Source organism: Phyllobates terribilis, unplaced genomic scaffold (genome assembly GCF_046119375.1).
Source record: "Phyllobates terribilis strain yellow unplaced genomic scaffold, ASM4611937v1 Scaffold_8__6_contigs__length_399053987, whole genome shotgun sequence".
NCBI lineage: Eukaryota > Metazoa > Chordata > Amphibia > Anura > Dendrobatidae > Phyllobates > Phyllobates terribilis.
Window position 1 is genome coordinate 394,202,214 of NW_027362768.1, and position 18,357 is coordinate 394,220,570.

At 54.7% G+C, this 18,357-nt stretch overlaps 1 protein-coding gene across 1 annotated transcript in view; it reads right to left on the reverse strand.

The window, feature by feature from the left end:
• The window catches only part of IARS1 (isoleucyl-tRNA synthetase 1), a 233,697-nt gene that overhangs the window by 101,827 nt on the left and 113,513 nt on the right, over window positions 1-18,357 (reverse strand). Inside the window, exon 3 of the mRNA XM_073645216.1 lies at window positions 2,854-3,010. Coding sequence (XP_073501317.1) covers window positions 2,854-3,010 — 157 coding nt within the window. The remainder of the gene's footprint in view (window positions 1-2,853; window positions 3,011-18,357) is intronic.

Consider the following 18,357-nt stretch of genomic DNA (forward strand, 5'->3'; position numbering starts at 1 on the left):
CCATCATCAATGCCATTGTCACCACAATCACCACAGCCATCAACGTGACCAATCATCAATATCACTACCACAGTCATCAACACCGCCATCGTCACCACCATCGTCCCGTCAGCAACGTCACCACCGCTATCGTTACCACAATCACCACTGCCATCAACGTCATTGTCACCAGACATCAACATCGCCACGAGTCATCAACATCACCACCGCCATCAACGCCATCGTTACCACAATCACCACCGCCATTGTCACCAGTCATCGTCACCACCGTCATCATTACCACAGTCATCAACATCACCATCGTCACCAGTCATCGTCACCATCGCCATAGTCACCAGTCATCAACATCACCACCGCCATCACCAGTCATCAACATCACCACCGCCATCGTCACCACAGTCATCATCACCACCGCTATCGTCAGTCATCAACACCACCGCTATCGTCAGTCATCAACATCACCATCGTCACCACCGCCATCATCATCAGTCATCAACCTCATCACCGCTATCATCACCAGTCATCAACCTCACCACCCCCATCGTCACCACAGTCATCACCACCTCCATCGTCATCAGTCATCAACATCACTGCCATCGTCACCACAGTCATCAACATCACCCACTGCAATCGTCACCACAGTCATCAACATCACCCACTGCAATCGTCACCACAGTCATCAACATCACCACCGCCAGTCATCGTCACCACCACGGGCATCGTCACCAGTCATCAACGTCAGCACCACCGCCATCGTAACCAGTCATCAACGTCCCCACCGCCATCATTACCACAGTCATCAACCTCACCGCCATCATCAATGCCATTGTCACCACAATCACCACAGCCATCAACGTGACCAATCATCAATATCACTACCACAGTCATCAACACCGCCATCGTCACCACCATCGTCCCGTCAGCAACGTCACCACCGCTATCGTTACCACAATCACCACTGCCATCAACGTCATTGTCACCAGACATCAACATCGCCACGAGTCATCAACATCACCACCGCCATCAACGCCATCGTTACCACAATCACCACCGCCATTGTCACCAGTCATCGTCACCACCGTCATCATTACCACAGTCATCAACATCACCATCGTCACCAGTCATCGTCACCATCGCCATAGTCACCAGTCATCAACATCACCACCGCCATCACCAGTCATCAACATCACCACCGCCATCGTCACCACAGTCATCATCACCACCGCTATCGTCAGTCATCAACACCACCGCTATCGTCAGTCATCAACATCACCACCGCCATCATCATCACAGTCATCAACCTCATCACCGCCATCGTCACCACAGTCATCACCACCTCCATCGTCATCAGTCATCAACATCACTGCCATCGTCACCACAGTCATCAACATCACCCACTGCAATCGTCACCACAGTCATCAACATCACCACCGCCAGTCATCGTCACCACCACGGGCATCGTCACCAGTCATCAACGTCAGCACCACCGCCATCGTAACCAGTCATCAACGTCCCCACCGCCATCATTACCACAGTCATCAACCTCACCGCCATCATCAATGCCATTGTCACCACAATCACCACAGCCATCAACGTCACCAATCATCAATATCACTACCACAGTCATCAACACCGCCATCGTCACCACCATCGTCCCCAGTCAGCAACGTCACCACCGCTATCGTTACCACAATCACCACCGCCATCAACGTCATTGTCACCAGACATCAACATCGCCATCTTCACGAGTCATCAACATCACCACCGCCATCAACGCCATTGTCACCACAATCACCGCCATCGTCACCAGTCAACACCTCAGTCATCAATATCACCACCGCTATCGTCATCACAGTCATCAACATCGCCGCCATCGTCACCAGTCATCAACCTCACCATCGTCACCAGTCATCAACCTCACCATCGTCACCAGTCATCAACCTCACCATCATCACCAGTCATCAACCTCACCATCATCACCAGTCATCAACGTCACCACCGCCATCGTCACCAGTCATCAACGTCACCACCGCCATCATTACCACAGTCATCAATATCACCACCGCTATCGTCATCACAGTCATCAACATTGCCATCGTCATCACAGTCATCAACATTGCCATCGTCACCACCGCCACAGTCATCAACCTCACCACAGTCCTCAACCTCACCACCGCTATCGTCACCAGTCATCAACGCCATTGTCACCAGTCAACATCGCCACCACAATCATCACCACCGCCATCACCACCTCCACAAATCACCACAGCCATCAACGTCAACACCGCCATCGTCACTAGTCTTCATCACCACCATCGTCACCAATCAACATCACCACCGCCACCACAGTCATGAACATCACCACCGCCGTTATAAACGTCACCACCACCATTGTCACTACCGTCATCAACGTCCCCATCGTCATCAACGTCACCACTGCCATCATTGTCACCATTCATCAACCTCATCACGGCCATCAACATCACCACGGCCATCGTCTCCAGTCATCAACATCACTAATGCCATCGTCACCACAGTCATCGTCATCACCACCGACATCAGAGTCGTCATCATCCCCAGTCACTGGCATCACCACAGCCGACCCCAGACATCACAGTCACCACCATCACCAGAATCATCAGCATGGCCGACCCCAGATATCGCCGTCACCGCCATCTCCAGACATCGCCGTCGCCACCGGCCGACCGCAAACACTGCCGTCACCACCGCCAACCACAGACACCGGCGTCACTACAGTCACTGACATCACCACTGGCACCATAACCACTGCCCCCAGTTATCGACAGTCATCACAGCGGTCATCACCACCGGAGTAACGATGCTGCAACTCACCACTGGTAATCCATGGCAGTCCCATCCGAACCTTCTCTCCACATGAAAGCCGCTCTGGTGAGCAAACCTGGTGACGATGTCCTTAATGGTGCCCGCCAAAATGTGCCCGTAGTGCGGGAGGCCAGTCGCAAAGGGAGGTCCGTCATAGAAAGTGTACCTACACGTGAGACACAGCGAGAGAACGGTGGATGTTCTGCAACAATGAGGCCTCGGGACAAGAGTCAGAAGACGGCAGCTGCCGGATCACCAGGAGGCAGATTAGAGAACACAATCCCGGGAGCAGTACACCACAAATCACTGAGGATGTCAAAGGCCACATCTGGATGCAGAACCATCCGCTACCCCTATACAGGTCACACCAGACATTAATGGCACACCCATAGGACATGAATGGAAAGTCTGCAGTGACAGCACCCCTCACTGGTGGGTCATGGTATTAGGGCACCAGTGATTACCGGGGCTGCACATCACGTCTCACAGTGTGCAGGGTGATGGGGGAAGGAGACAGAGGACCCTCACATATCACAGTGTGCAGGGTGATGGGGGAAGGAGACAGAGGACCCCCACGTCTCACAGTGTGCAGGGTGATGGGGAAGGAGACAGAGGACCCTCACATATCACAGTGTGCAGGGTGATGGGGGAAGGAGACAGAGGACCCTCACATATCACAGTGTGCAGGGTGATGGGGGAAGGAGACAGAGGACCCTCACATATCACAGTGTGCAGGGTGATGGGGGAAGGAGACAGAGGACCCTCACATATCACAGTGTGCAGGGTGATGGGGGAAGGAGACAGAGGACCCTCACATATCACAGTGTGCAGGGTGATGGGGGAAGGAGACAGAGGACCCTCACATATCATAGTGTGCAGGGTGATGGGGAAGGAGACAGAGGACCCCCACATATCACAGTGTGCGGGGTGATGGGGGAAGGAGACAGAGGACCCTCACATATCATAGTGTGCAGGGTGATGGGGGAAGGAGACAGAGGACCCTCACATATCACAGTGTGCAGGGTGATGGGGGAATGAGACAGAGGACCCTCACATATCACAGTGTGCAGGGTGATGGGGAAGGAGACAGAGGACCCTCACATATCACAGTGTGCAGAGTGAAGGGGAAGGAGACAGAGGACCCTCACATATCACAGTGTGCAGGGTGATGGGGGAAGGAGACAGAGGACCCTCACATATCACAGTGTGCAGGGTGATGGGGAAGGAGACAGAGGACCCTCACATATCACAGTGTGCAGGGTGATGGGGAAGGAGACAGAGGACCCTCACATATCACAGTGTGCAGGGTGATGGGGAAGGAGACAGAGGACCCTCACATATCACAGTGTGCAGGGTGATGGGGAAGGAGACAAAGGACCCTCACATATCACAGTGTGCAGGGTGATGGGGAAGGAGACAGAGGACCCTCACATATCACAGTGTGCAGGGTGATGGGGAAGGAGACAGAGGACCCTCACATATCACAGTGTGCAGGGTGATGGGGGAAGGAGACAGAGGACCCTCACATATCACAGTGTGCAGGGTGATGGGGAAGGAGACAAAGGACCCTCATGTCTCACAGTGTGCAGGGTGATGGGGAAGGAGACAGAGGACCCTCACATATCACAGTGTGCAGGGTGATGGGGAAGGAGACAGATGACCCTCACATATCACAGTGTGCAGGGTGATGGGGAAGGAGACAGAGGAGAGAAGACCCTCAGGTCTCACAGTGTACAGGGTGATGGGGAAGGAGACAGAGGACCCTCACATATCACAGTGTGCAGGGTGATGGGGAAGGAGACAAAGGGCCCTCACATATCACAGTGTGCAGGGTGATGGGGAAGGTGACGAGGACCCTCACATATCACAGTGTGCAGGGTGATGGGGAAGGAGACAGAGGAGAGAAGACCCTCAGGTCTCACAGTGTGCAGGGTGATGGGGAAGGAGACAAAGGGCCCTCACATATCACAGTGTGCAGGGTGATGGGGAAGGAGACAAAGGGCCCTCACATATCACAGTGTGCAGGGTGATGGGGAAGGAGACAAAGGGCCCTCACATATCACAGTGTGCAGGGTGATAGGGAAGGAGACAGAGGACCCTCACATATCACAGTGTGCAGGGTGATGGGGAAGGAGACAAAGGGCCCTCACATATCACAGTGTGCAGGGTGATGGGGAAGGAGACAGAGGACCCCCACGTCTCACAGTGTGTAGGGTGATGGGGGAAGGAGACAGAGGACCCTCACATATCACAGTGTGCAAGGTGATGGGGGAAGGAGACAGAGGACCCTCACATATCACAGTATGCAGGGTGATGGGGAAGGAGACAAAGGGCCCTCACAAATCACAGTGTGCAGGGTGATGGGGAAGGAGACAGAGTACCCTCACATATCACAGTGTGCAGGGTGATGGGGAAGGAGAGAGAGGACCCTCACATATCACAGTGTGCAGGGTGATGGGGAAGGAGAAAAGAGAGAGGACCCTCACATATCACAGTGTGCAGGGTGATGGGGAAGGAGACAGAGGACCCTCACATATCACAGTGTGCAGGGTGATGGGGTAAGGAGACAGAGGACCCTCACATATCACAGTGTGCAGGGTGATGGGGAAGGAGACAGAGGACCCCCACGTCTCACAGTGTGCAGGGTGATGGGGAAGGAGACGAGGACCCTCACATATCACAGTGTACAGGGTGATGGGGAAGGAGACGAGGACCCTCACATATCACAGTGTGCAGGGTGATGGGGGAAGGAGACAGAGGACCCTCACATATCACAGTGTGCAGGGTGATGGGGAAGGAGACAGAGGACCCTCACATATCACAGTGTGCAGGGTGATGGGGGAAGGAGACAGAGGACCCTCACATATCACAGTGTGCAGGGTGATGGGGGAAGGAGACAGAGGACCCTCACATATCACAGTGTGCAGGGTGATGGGGAAGGAGACAGAGGACCCTCACATATCACAGTGTGCAGGGTGATGGGGGAAGGAGACAGAGGACCCTCACACATCACAGTGTGCAGGGTGATGGGGAAGGAGACAGAGGACCCTCACATATCACAGTGTGCAGAGTGATGGGGAAGGAGACAAAGGGCCCTCACATATCACAGTGTGCAGGGTGATGGGGAAGGAGACAAAGGACCCTCACATATCACAGTGTGCAGGGTGATGGGGAAGGAGAAAAGAGAGAGGACCCTCACATATCACAGTGTGCAGGGTGATGGGGAAGGAGACAGAGGACCCTCACATATCACAGTGTGCAGGGTGATGGGGTAAGGAGACAGAGGACCCTCACATATCACAGTGTGCAGGGTGATGGGGAAGGAGAGAGAGGACCCTCACATATCACAGTGTGCAGGGTGATGGGGGAAGGAGACAGAGGACCCTCACATATCACAGTGTGCAGGGTGATGGGGAAGGAGACAGAGGACCCTCACGTCTCACAGTGTGCAGGGTGATGGGGAAGGAGAGAGAGGACCCTCACATATCACAGTGTGCAGGGTGATGGGGAAGGAGACAGAGGACCCTCACATATCACAGTGTGCAGGGTGATGGGGAAGGAGACAGAGGACCCTCACATATCACAGTGTGCAGGGTGATGGGGAAGGAGACAGAGGACCCCCACGTCTCACAGTGTGCAGGGTGATGGGGAAGGAGACGAGGACCCCCACATATCACAGTGTACAGGGTGATGGGGAAGGAGACGAGGACCCTCACATATCACAGTGTGCAGGGTGATGGGGGAAGGAGACAGAGGACCCTCACATATCACAGTGTGCAGGGTGATGGGGAAGGAGACGAGGATCCCCACATATCACAGTGTACAGGGTGATGGGGAAGGAGACGAGGACCCTCACATATCACAGTGTGCAGGGTGATGGGGGAAGGAGACAGAGGACCCTCACATATCACAGTGTGCAGGGTGATGGGGAAGGAGACAGAGGACCCTCACATATCACAGTGTGCAGGGTGATGGGGAAGGAGACAGAGGACCCTCACATATCACAGTGTGCAGAGTGATGGGGAAGGAGACAAAGGGCCCTCACATATCACAGTGTGCAGGGTGATGGGGAAGGAGACAAAGGACCCTCACATATCACAGTGTTCAGGGTGATGGGGAAGGAGAAAAGAGAGAGGACCCTCACATATCACAGTGTGCAGGGTGATGGGGAAGGAGACAGAGGACCCTCACATATCACAGTGTGTAGGGTGATGGGGAAGGAGACAGAGGACCCTCACATATCACAGTGTGCAGGGTGATGGGGAAGGAGACAGAGGACCCTCACATATCACAGTATGCAGGGTGATGGGGAAGGAGACAAAGGGCCCTCACATATCACAGTGTGCAGGGTGATGGGGAAGGAGACAGAGGACCCTCACATATCACAGTGTGCAGGGTGATGGTAAAGGAGAGAGAGGACCCTCACATATCACAGTGTGCAGGGTGATGGGGAAGGAGACAAAGGACCCTCACATATCACAGTGTGCAGGGTGATGGGGAAGGAGACAGAGGACCCTCACATATCACAGTGTGCAGGGTGATGGGGAAGGAGACAAAGGGCCCTCACATATCACAGTGTGCAGGGTGATGGGGAAGGAGAGAGAGGACCCTCACATATCACAGTGTGCAGGGTGATGGGGGAAGGAGACAGAGGACCCTCACATATCACAGTGTGCAGGGTGATGGGGAAGGAGACAAAGGACCCTCATGTCTCACAGTGTGCAGGGTGATGGGGAAGGAGACAGAGGACCCTCACATATCACAGTGTGCAGGGTGATGGGGAAGGAGACAGAGGACCCTCACATATCACAGTGTGCAGGGTGATGGGGGAAGGAGACAGAGGACCCTCACATATCACAGTGTGCAGGGTGATGGGGAAGGAGACAGAGGACCCTCACATATCACAGTGTGCAGGGTGATGGGGAAGGAGACAGAGGAGAGAAGACCCTCAGGTCTCACAGTGTACAGGGTGATGGGGAAGGAGACAGAGGACCCTCACATATCACAGTGTGCAGGGTGATGGGGAAGGAGACAAAGGGCCCTCACATATCACAGTGTGCAGGGTGATGGGGAAGGAGACAAAGGACCCTCATGTCTCACAGTGTGCAGGGTGATGGGGAAGGAGACAGAGGACCCTCACATATCACAGTGTGCAGGGTGATGGGGAAGGAGACAGAGGACCCTCACATATCACAGTGTGCAGGGTGATGGGGGAAGGAGACAGAGGACCCTCACATATCACAGTGTGCAGGGTGATGGGGAAGGAGACAGAGGACCCTCACATATCACAGTGTGCAGGGTGATGGGGAAGGAGACAGAGGAGAGAAGACCCTCAGGTCTCACAGTGTACAGGGTGATGGGGAAGGAGACAGAGGACCCTCACATATCACAGTGTGCAGGGTGATGGGGAAGGAGACAAAGGGCCCTCACATATCACAGTGTGCAGGGTGATGGAGAAGGAGACAGAGGACCCTCACATATCACAGTGTGCAGGGTGATGGGGAAGGAGACAGAGGAGAGAAGACCCTCAGGTCTCACAGTGTGCAGGGTGATGGGGAAGGAGACGAGGACCCTCACATATCACAGTGTGCAGGGTGATGGGGAAGGAGACAGAGGAGAGAAGACCCTCAGGTCTCACAGTGTGCAGGGTGATGGGGAAGGAGACAAAGGGCCCTCACATATCACAGTGTGCAGGGTGATGGGGAAGGAGACAAAGGGCCCTCACATATCACAGTGTGCAGGGTGATGGGGAAGGAGACAAAGGGCCCTCACATATCACAGTGTGCAGGGTGATAGGGAAGGAGACAGAGGACCCTCACATATCACAGTGTGCAGGGTGATGGGGAAGGAGACAAAGGGCCCTCACATATCACAGTGTGCAGGGTGATGGGGAAGGAGACAGAGGACCCCCACGTCTCACAGTGTGTAGGGTGATGGGGGAAGGAGACAGAGGATCCTCACATATCACAGTGTGCAAGGTGATGGGGGAAGGAGACAGAGGACCCTCACATATCACAGTATGCAGGGTGATGGGGAAGGAGACAAAGGGCCCTCACAAATCACAGTGTGCAGGGTGATGGGGAAGGAGACAGAGTACCCTCACATATCACAGTGTGCAGGGTGATGGGGAAGGAGAGAGAGGACCCTCACATATCACAGTGTGCAGGGTGATGGGGAAGGAGAAAAGAGAGAGGACCCTCACATATCACAGTGTGCAGGGAGATGGGGAAGGAGACAGAGGACCCTCACATATCACAGTGTGCAGGGTGATGGGGTAAGGAGACAGAGGACCCTCACATATCACAGTGTGCAGGGTGATGGGGAAGGAGACAGAGGACCCCCACGTCTTACAGTGTGCAGGGTGATGGGGAAGGAGACGAGGACCCTCACATATCACAGTGTGCAGGGTGATGGGGGAAGGAGACAGAGGACCCTCACATATCACAGTGTGCAGGGTGATGGGGAAGGAGACAGAGGACCCTCACACATCACAGTGTGCAGGGTGATGGGGAAGGAGACAAAGGGCCCTCACATATCACAGTGTGCAGGGTGATGGGGAAGGAGACAAAGGACCCTCACATATCACAGTGTGCAGGGTGATGGGGAAGGAGACAGAGGACCCTCACATATCACAGTGTGCAGGGTGATGGGGTAAGGAGACAGAGGACCCTCACATATCACAGTGTGCAGGGTGATGGGGAAGGAGAGAGAGGACCCTCACATATCACAGTGTGCAGGGTGATGGGGAAGGAGAGAGAGGACCCTCACATATCACAGTGTGCAGGGTGATGGGGAAGGAGACAGAGGACCCTCACATATCACAGTGTGCAGGGTGATGGGGAAGGAGACAGAGGACCCTCACATATCACAGTGTGCAGGGTGATGGGGAAGGAGACAGAGGACCCTCACATATCACAGTGTGCAGGGTGATGGGGAAGGAGACAGAGGAGAGAAGACCCTCAGGTCTCACAGTGTACAGGGTGATGGGGAAGGAGACAGAGGACCCTCACATATCACAGTGTGCAGGGTGATGGGGAAGGAGACAAAGGGCCCTCACATATCACAGTGTGCAGGGTGATGGGGAAGGAGACAGAGGACCCTCACATATCACAGTGTGCAGGGTGATGGGGAAGGAGACAGAGGAGAGAAGACCCTCAGGTCTCACAGTGTGCAGGGTGATGGGGAAGGAGACGAGGACCCTCACATATCACAGTGTGCAGGGTGATGGGGAAGGAGACAGAGGAGAGAAGACCCTCAGGTCTCACAGTGTGCAGGGTGATGGGGAAGGAGACAAAGGGCCCTCACATATCACAGTGTGCAGGGTGATGGGGAAGGAGACAAAGGGCCCTCACATATCACAGTGTGCAGGGTGATGGGGAAGGAGACAAAGGGCCCTCACATATCACAGTGTGCAGGGTGATAGGGAAGGAGACAGAGGACCCTCACATATCACAGTGTGCAGGGTGATGGGGAAGGAGACAAAGGGCCCTCACATATCACAGTGTGCAGGGTGATGGGGGAAGGAGACAGAGGATCCTCACATATCACAGTGTGCAAGGTGATGGGGGAAGGAGACAGAGGACCCTCACATATCACAGTATGCAGGGTGATGGGGAAGGAGACAAAGGGCCCTCACAAATCACAGTGTGCAGGGTGATGGGGAAGGAGACAGAGTACCCTCACATATCACAGTGTGCAGGGTGATGGGGAAGGAGAGAGAGGACCCTCACATATCACAGTGTGCAGGGTGATGGGGAAGGAGAAAAGAGAGAGGACCCTCACATATCACAGTGTGCAGGGAGATGGGGAAGGAGACAGAGGACCCTCACATATCACAGTGTGCAGGGTGATGGGGTAAGGAGACAGAGGACCCTCACATATCACAGTGTGCAGGGTGATGGGGAAGGAGACAGAGGACCCTCACATATCACAGTGTGCAGAGTGATGGGGAAGGAGACAAAGGGCCCTCACATATCACAGTGAGCAGGGTGATGGGCAAGGAGACAAAGGACCCTCACATATCACAGTGTGCAGGGTGATGGGGAAGGAGACAGAGGACCCTCACATATCACAGTGTGCAGGGTGATGGGGTAAGGAGACAGAGGACCCTCACATATCACAGTGTGCAGGGTGATGGGGAAGGAGAGAGAGGACCCTCACATATCACAGTGTGCAGGGTGATGGGGAAGGAGAGAGAGGACCCTCACATATCACAGTGTGCAGGGTGATGGGGAAGGAGACAGAGGACCCTCACATATCACAGTGTGCAGGGTGATGGGGAAGGAGACAGAGGACCCTCACATATCACAGTGTGCAGGGTGATGGGGAAGGAGACAGAGGACCCTCACATATCACAGTGTGCAGGGTGATGGGGAAGGAGACAGAGGACCCCCACGTCTCACAGTGTGCAGGGTGATGGGGAAGGAGACGAGGATCCCCACATATCACAGTGTACAGGGTGATGGGGGAAGGAGACGAGGACCCTCACATATCACAGTGTGCAGGGTGATGGGGGAAGGAGACAGAGGACCCTCACATATCACAGTGTGTAGGGTGATGGGGAAGGAGACAGAGGACCCTCACATATCACAGTGTGTAGGGTGATGGGGAAGGAGACAGAGGACCCTCACATATCACAGTGTGCAGGGTGATGGGGAATGAGACAGAGGACCCTCACATATCACAGTATGCAGGGTGATGGGGAAGGAGACAAAGGGCCCTCACATATCACAGTGTGCAGGGTGATGGTGAAGGAGAGAGAGGACCCTCACATATCACAGTGTGCAGGGTGATGGGGAAGGAGAAAAGAGAGAGGACCCTCACATATCACAGTGTGCAGGGTGATGGGGGAAGGAGACAGAGGACCCTCACATATCACAGTGTGCAGAGTGATGGGGAAGGAGACAAAGGGCCCTCACATATCACAGTGTGCAGGGTGATGGGGAAGGAGACAAAGGACCCTCACATATCACAGTGTGCAGGGTGATGAGGAAGGAGAAAAGAGAGAGGACCCTCACATATCACAGTGTGCAGGGTGATGGGGAAGGAGACAGAGGACCCTCACATATCACAGTGTGCAGGGTGATGGGGTAAGGAGACAGAGGACCCTCACATATCACAGTGTGCAGGGTGATGGGGAAGGAGAGAGAGGACCCTCACATATCACAGTGTGCAGGGTGATGGGGAAGGAGAGAGAGGACCCTCACATATCACAGTGTGCAGGGTGATGGGGAAGGAGACAGAGGACCCTCACATATCACAGTGTGCAGGGTGATGGGGAAGGAGACAGAGGACCCCCACGTCTCACAGTGTGCAGGGTGATGGGGAAGGAGACGAGGATCCCCACATATCACAGTGTACAGGGTGATGGGGAAGGAGACGAGGACCCTCACATATCACAGTGTGCAGGGTGATGGGGGAAGGAGACAGAGGACCCTCACATATCACAGTGTGCAGGGTGATGGGGGAAGGAGACAGAGGACCCTCACATATCACAGTGTGCAGGGTGATGGGGAAGGAGACAGAGGACCCTCACATATCACAGTGTGCAGGGTGATGGGGAAGGAGACAGAGGACCCTCACATATCACAGTGTGCAGAGTGATGGGGAAGGAGAGAGAGGACCCTCACATATCACAGTGTGCAGGGTGATGGGGGAAGGAGACAAAGGACCCTCACATATCACAGTGTGCAGGGTGATGGGGACGGAGTCAAAGGACCCTCACATATCACAGTGTGCAGGGTGATGGGGAAGGAGACAGAGGACCCTCACATATCACAGTGTGCAGGGTGATGGGGAAGGAGACAGAGGACCCTCACATATCACAGTGTGCAGAGTGATGGGGAAGGAGACAAAGGGCCCTCACATATCACAGTGTGCAGGGTGATGGGGAAGGAGACAAAGGACCCTCACATATCACAGTGTGCAGGGTGATGGGGAAGGAGAAAAGAGAGAGGACCCTCACATATCACAGTGTGCAGGGTGATGGGGAAGGAGACAAAGGGCCCTCACATATCACAGTGTGCAGGGTGATGGGGAAGGAGACAGAGGACCCTCACATATCACAGTGTGTAGGGTGATGGGGAAGGAGACAGAGGACCCTCAGGTCTCACAGTGTGCAGGGTGATGGGGAAGGAGACAAAGGGCCCTCACATATCACAGTGTGCAGGGTGATGGGGAAGGAGACAGAGGACCCTCACATATCACAGTGTGCAGGGTGATGGTGAAGGAGAGAGAGGACCCTCACATATCACAGTGTGCAGGGTGATGGGGAAGGAGAAAAGAGAGAGGACCCTCACATATCACAGTGTGCAGGGTGATGGGGAAGGAGACAGAGGACCCTCACATATCACAGTGCGCAGGGTGATGGGGAAGGAGACAGAGGACCCTCACATATCACAGTGTGCAGGGTGATGGGGAAGGAGACAGAGGACCCTCACATATCACAGTGTGCAGGGTGATGGGGGAAGGAGACAGAGGACCCTCACATATCACAGTGTGCAGGGTGATGGGGAAGGAGACAGAGGACCCTCACATATCACAGTGTGCAGGGTGATGGGGAAGGAGACAGAGGACCCTCACATATCACAGTGTGCAGGGTGATGGGGGAAGGAGACAGAGGACCCTCACATATCACAGTGTGCAGGGTGATGGGGAAGGAGACAGAGGAGAGAAGACCCTCAGGTCTCACAGTGTAGAGGGTGATGGGGAAGGAGACAGAGGACCCTCACATATCACAGTGTGCAGGGTGATGGGGGAAGGAGACAGAGGACCCTCACATATCACAGTGTGTAGGGTGATGGGGAAGGAGACAGAGGACCCTCACATATCACAGTGTGCAGGGTGATGGGGAAGGAGACAGAGGACCCTCACATATCACAGTGTGCAGGGTGATGGGGAAGGAGACAGAGGACCCTCACATATCACAGTGTGCAGGGTGATGGGGAAGGAGAGAGAGGACCCTCACATATCACAGTGTGCAGGGTGATGGGGAAGGAGACAGAGGACCCTCACATATCACAGTGTGCAGGGTGATGGGGGAAGGAGACAGAGGACCCTCACATATCACAGTGTGCAGGGTGATGGGGGAAGGAGACAGAGGACCCTCACATATCACAGTGTGTAGGGTGATGGGGAAGGAGACAGAGGACCCTCACATATCACAGTGTGCAGGGTGATGGGGAAGGAGACAGAGGACCCTCACATATCACAGTGTGCAGGGTGATGGGGAAGGAGAGAGAGGACCCTCACATATCACAGTGTGCAGGGTGATGGGGAAGGAGACAGAGGACCCTCACATATCACAGTGTGCAGGGTGATGGGGAAGGAGACAGAAGACCCTCACATATCACAGTGTGCAGGGTGATGGGGAAGGAGACGAGGACCCTCACATATCACAGTGTGCAGGGTGATGGGGAAGGAGACAAAGGACCCTCACATATCACAGTGTGCAGGGTGATGGGGAAGGAGACAGAGGACCCTCACATATCACAGTGTGCAGGGTGATGGGGGAAGGAGACAGAGGACCCTCACATATCACAGTGTGCAGGGTGATGGGGAAGGAGAGAGAGGACCCTCACATATCACAGTGTGCAGGGTGATGGGGAAGGAGAGAGAGGACCCTCACATATCACAGTGTGCAGGGTGATGGGGAAGGAGAGAGAGGACCCTCACATATCACAGTGTGCAGGGTGATGGGGAAGGAGACAGAGGACCCTCACATATCACAGTGTGCAGGGTGATGGGGAAGGAGACAGAGGACCCCCACGTCTCACAGTGTGCAGGGTGATGGGGAAGGAGACGAGGACCCCCACATATCACAGTGTACAGGGTGATGGGGAAGGAGACGAGGACCCTCACATATCACAGTGTGCAGGGTGATGGGGGAAGGAGACAGAGGACCCTCACATATCACAGTGTGCAGGGTGATGGGGAAGGAGACAGAGGACCCTCACATATCACAGTGTGCAGGGTGATGGGGAAGGAGACAAAGGACCCTCACATATCACAGTGTGCAGAGTGATGGGGAAGGAGACAAAGGGCCCTCACATATCACAGTGTGCAGGGTGATGGGGAAGGAGACAAAGGGCCCTCACATATCACAGTGTGCAGGGTGATGGGGAAGGAGACAGAGGACCCTCACATATCACAGTGTGCAGGGTGATGGGGAAGGAGACAGAGGACCCTCACATATCACAGTGTGCAGGGTGATGGGGGAAGGAGACAAAGGACCCTCACATATCACAGTGTGCAGGGTGATGGGGAAGGAGACAGAGGACCCTCACATATCACAGTGTGCAGGGTGATGGGGAAGGAGACAAAGGACCCTCACATATCACAGTGTGCAGGGTGATGGGGAAGGAGACAGAGGACCCTCACATATCACAGTGTGTAGGGTGATGGGGAAGGAGACAGAGGACCCTCACATATCACAGTGTGCAGGGTGATGGGGAATGAGACAGAGGACCCTCACATATCACAGTATGCAGGGTGATGGGGAAGGAGACAAAGGGCCCTCACATATCACAGTGTGCAGGGTGATGGTGAAGGAGAGAGAGGACCCTCACATATCACAGTGTGCAGGGTGATGGGGAAGGAGAAAAGAGAGAGGACCCTCACATATCACAGTGTGCAGGGTGATGGGGGAAGGAGACAGAGGACCCTCACATATCACAGTGTGCAGAGTGATGGGGAAGGAGACAAAGGGCCCTCACATATCACAGTGTGCAGGGTGATGGGGAAGGAGACAAAGGACCCTCACATATCACAGTGTGCAGGGTGATGGGGAAGGAGAAAAGAGAGAGGACCCTCACATATCACAGTGTGCAGGGTGATGGGGAAGGAGACAGAGGACCCTCACATATCACAGTGTGCAGGGTGATGGGGAAGGAGAGAGAGGACCCTCACATATCACAGTGTGCAGGGTGATGGGGAAGGAGAGAGAGGACCCTCACATATCACAGTGTGCAGGGTGATGGGGAAGGAGAGAGAGGACCCTCACATATCACAGTGTGCAGGGTGATGGGGAAGGAGACAGAGGACCCTCACATATCACAGTGTGCAGGGTGATGGGGAAGGAGACAGAGGACCCCCACGTCTCACAGTGTGCAGGGTGATGGGGAAGGAGACGAGGACCCCCACATATCACAGTGTACAGGGTGATGGGGAAGGAGACGAGGACCCTCACATATCACAGTGTGCAGGGTGATGGGGGAAGGAGACAGAGGACACTCACATATCACAGTGTGCAGGGTGATGGGGAAGGAGACAGAGGACCCTCACATATCACAGTGTGCAGGGTGATGGGGAAGGAGACAAAGGACCCTCACATATCACAGTGTGCAGAGTGATGGGGAAGGAGACAAAGGGCCCTCACATATCACAGTGTGCAGGGTGATGGGGAAGGAGACAAAGGGCCCTCACATATCACAGTGTGCAGGGTGATGGGGAAGGAGACAGAGGACCCTCACATATCACAGTGTGCAGGGTGATGGGGAAGGAGACAGAGGACCCTCACATATCACAGTGTGCAGGGTGATGGGGGAAGGAGACAAAGGACCCTCACATATCACAGTGTGCAGGGTGATGGGGAAGGAGACAGAGGACCCTCACATATCACAGTGTGCAGGGTGATGGGGAAGGAGACAAAGGACCCTCACATATCACAGTGTGCAGGGTGATGGGGAAGGAGACAGAGGACCCTCACATATCACAGTGTGTAGGGTGATGGGGAAGGAGACAGAGGACCCTCACATATCACAGTGTGCAGGGTGATGGGGAATGAGACAGAGGACCCTCACATATCACAGTATGCAGGGTGATGGGGAAGGAGACAAAGGGCCCTCACATATCACAGTGTGCAGGGTGATGGTGAAGGAGAGAGAGGACCCTCACATATCACAGTGTGCAGGGTGATGGGGAAGGAGAAAAGAGAGAGGACCCTCACATATCACAGTGTGCAGGGTGATGGGGGAAGGAGACAGAGGACCCTCACATATCACAGTGTGCAGAGTGATGGGGAAGGAGACAAAGGGCCCTCACATATCACAGTGTGCAGGGTGATGGGGAAGGAGACAAAGGACCCTCACATATCACAGTGTGCAGGGTGATGGGGAAGGAGAAAAGAGAGAGGACCCTCACATATCACAGTGTGCAGGGTGATGGGGAAGGAGACAGAGGACCCTCACATATCACAGTGTGCAGGGTGATGGGGTAAGGAGACAGAGGACCCTCACATATCACAGTGTGCAGGGTGATGGGGAAGGAGAGAGAGGACCCTCACATATCACAGTGTGCAGGGTGATGGGGAAGGAGAGAGAGGACCCTCACATATCACAGTGTGCAGGGTGATGGGGAAGGAGACAGAGGACCCTCACATATCACAGTGTGCAGGGTGATGGGGAAGGAGACAGAGGACCCCCACGTCTCACAGTGTGCAGGGTGATGGGGAAGGAGACGAGGATCCCCACATATCACAGTGTACAGGGTGATGGGGAAGGAGACGAGGACCCTCACATATCACAGTGTGCAGGGTGATGGGGGAAGGAGACAGAGGACCCTCACATATCACAGTGTGCAGGGTGATGGGGGAAGGAGACAGAGGACCCTCACATATCACAGTGTGCAGGGTGATGGGGAAGGAGACAGAGGACCCTCACATATCACAGTGTGCAGGGTGATGGGGAAGGAGACAGAGGACCCTCACATATCACAGTGTGCAGAGTGATGGGGAAGGAGAGAGAGGACCCTCACATATCACAGTGTGCAGGGTGATGGGGGAAGGAGACAAAGGACCCTCACATATCACAGTGTGCAGGGTGATGGGGACGGAGTCAAAGGACCCTCACATATCACAGTGTGCAGGGTGATGGGGAAGGAGACAGAGGACCCTCACATATCACAGTGTGCAGGGTGATGGGGAAGGAGACAGAGGACCCTCACATATCACAGTGTGCAGAGTGATGGGGAAGGAGACAAAGGGCCCTCACATATCACAGTGTGCAGGGTGATGGGGAAGGAGACAAAGGACCCTCACATATCACAGTGTGCAGGGTGATGGGGAAGGAGACAAAGGGCCCTCACATATCACAGTGTGCAGGGTGATGGGGAAGGAGACAAAGGACCCTCACATATCACAGTGTGCAGGGTGATGGGGAAGGAGACAAAGGGCCCTCACATATCACAGTGTGCAGGGTGATGGGGGAAGGAGCCAGAGGACCCTCACATATCACAGTGTGTAGGGTGATGGGGAAGGAGACAGAGGACCCTCAGGTCTCACAGTGTGCAGGGTGATGGGGAAGGAGACAAAGGGCCCTCACATATCACAGTGTGCAGGGTGATGGGGAAGGAGACAGAGGACCCTCACATATCACAGTGTGTAGGGTGATGGGGAAGGAGACAGAGGACCCTCAGGTCTCACAGTGTGCAGGGTGATGGGGAAGGAGACAAAGGGCCCTCACATATCACAGTGTGCAGGGTGATGGGGAAGGAGACAGAGGACCCTCACATATCACA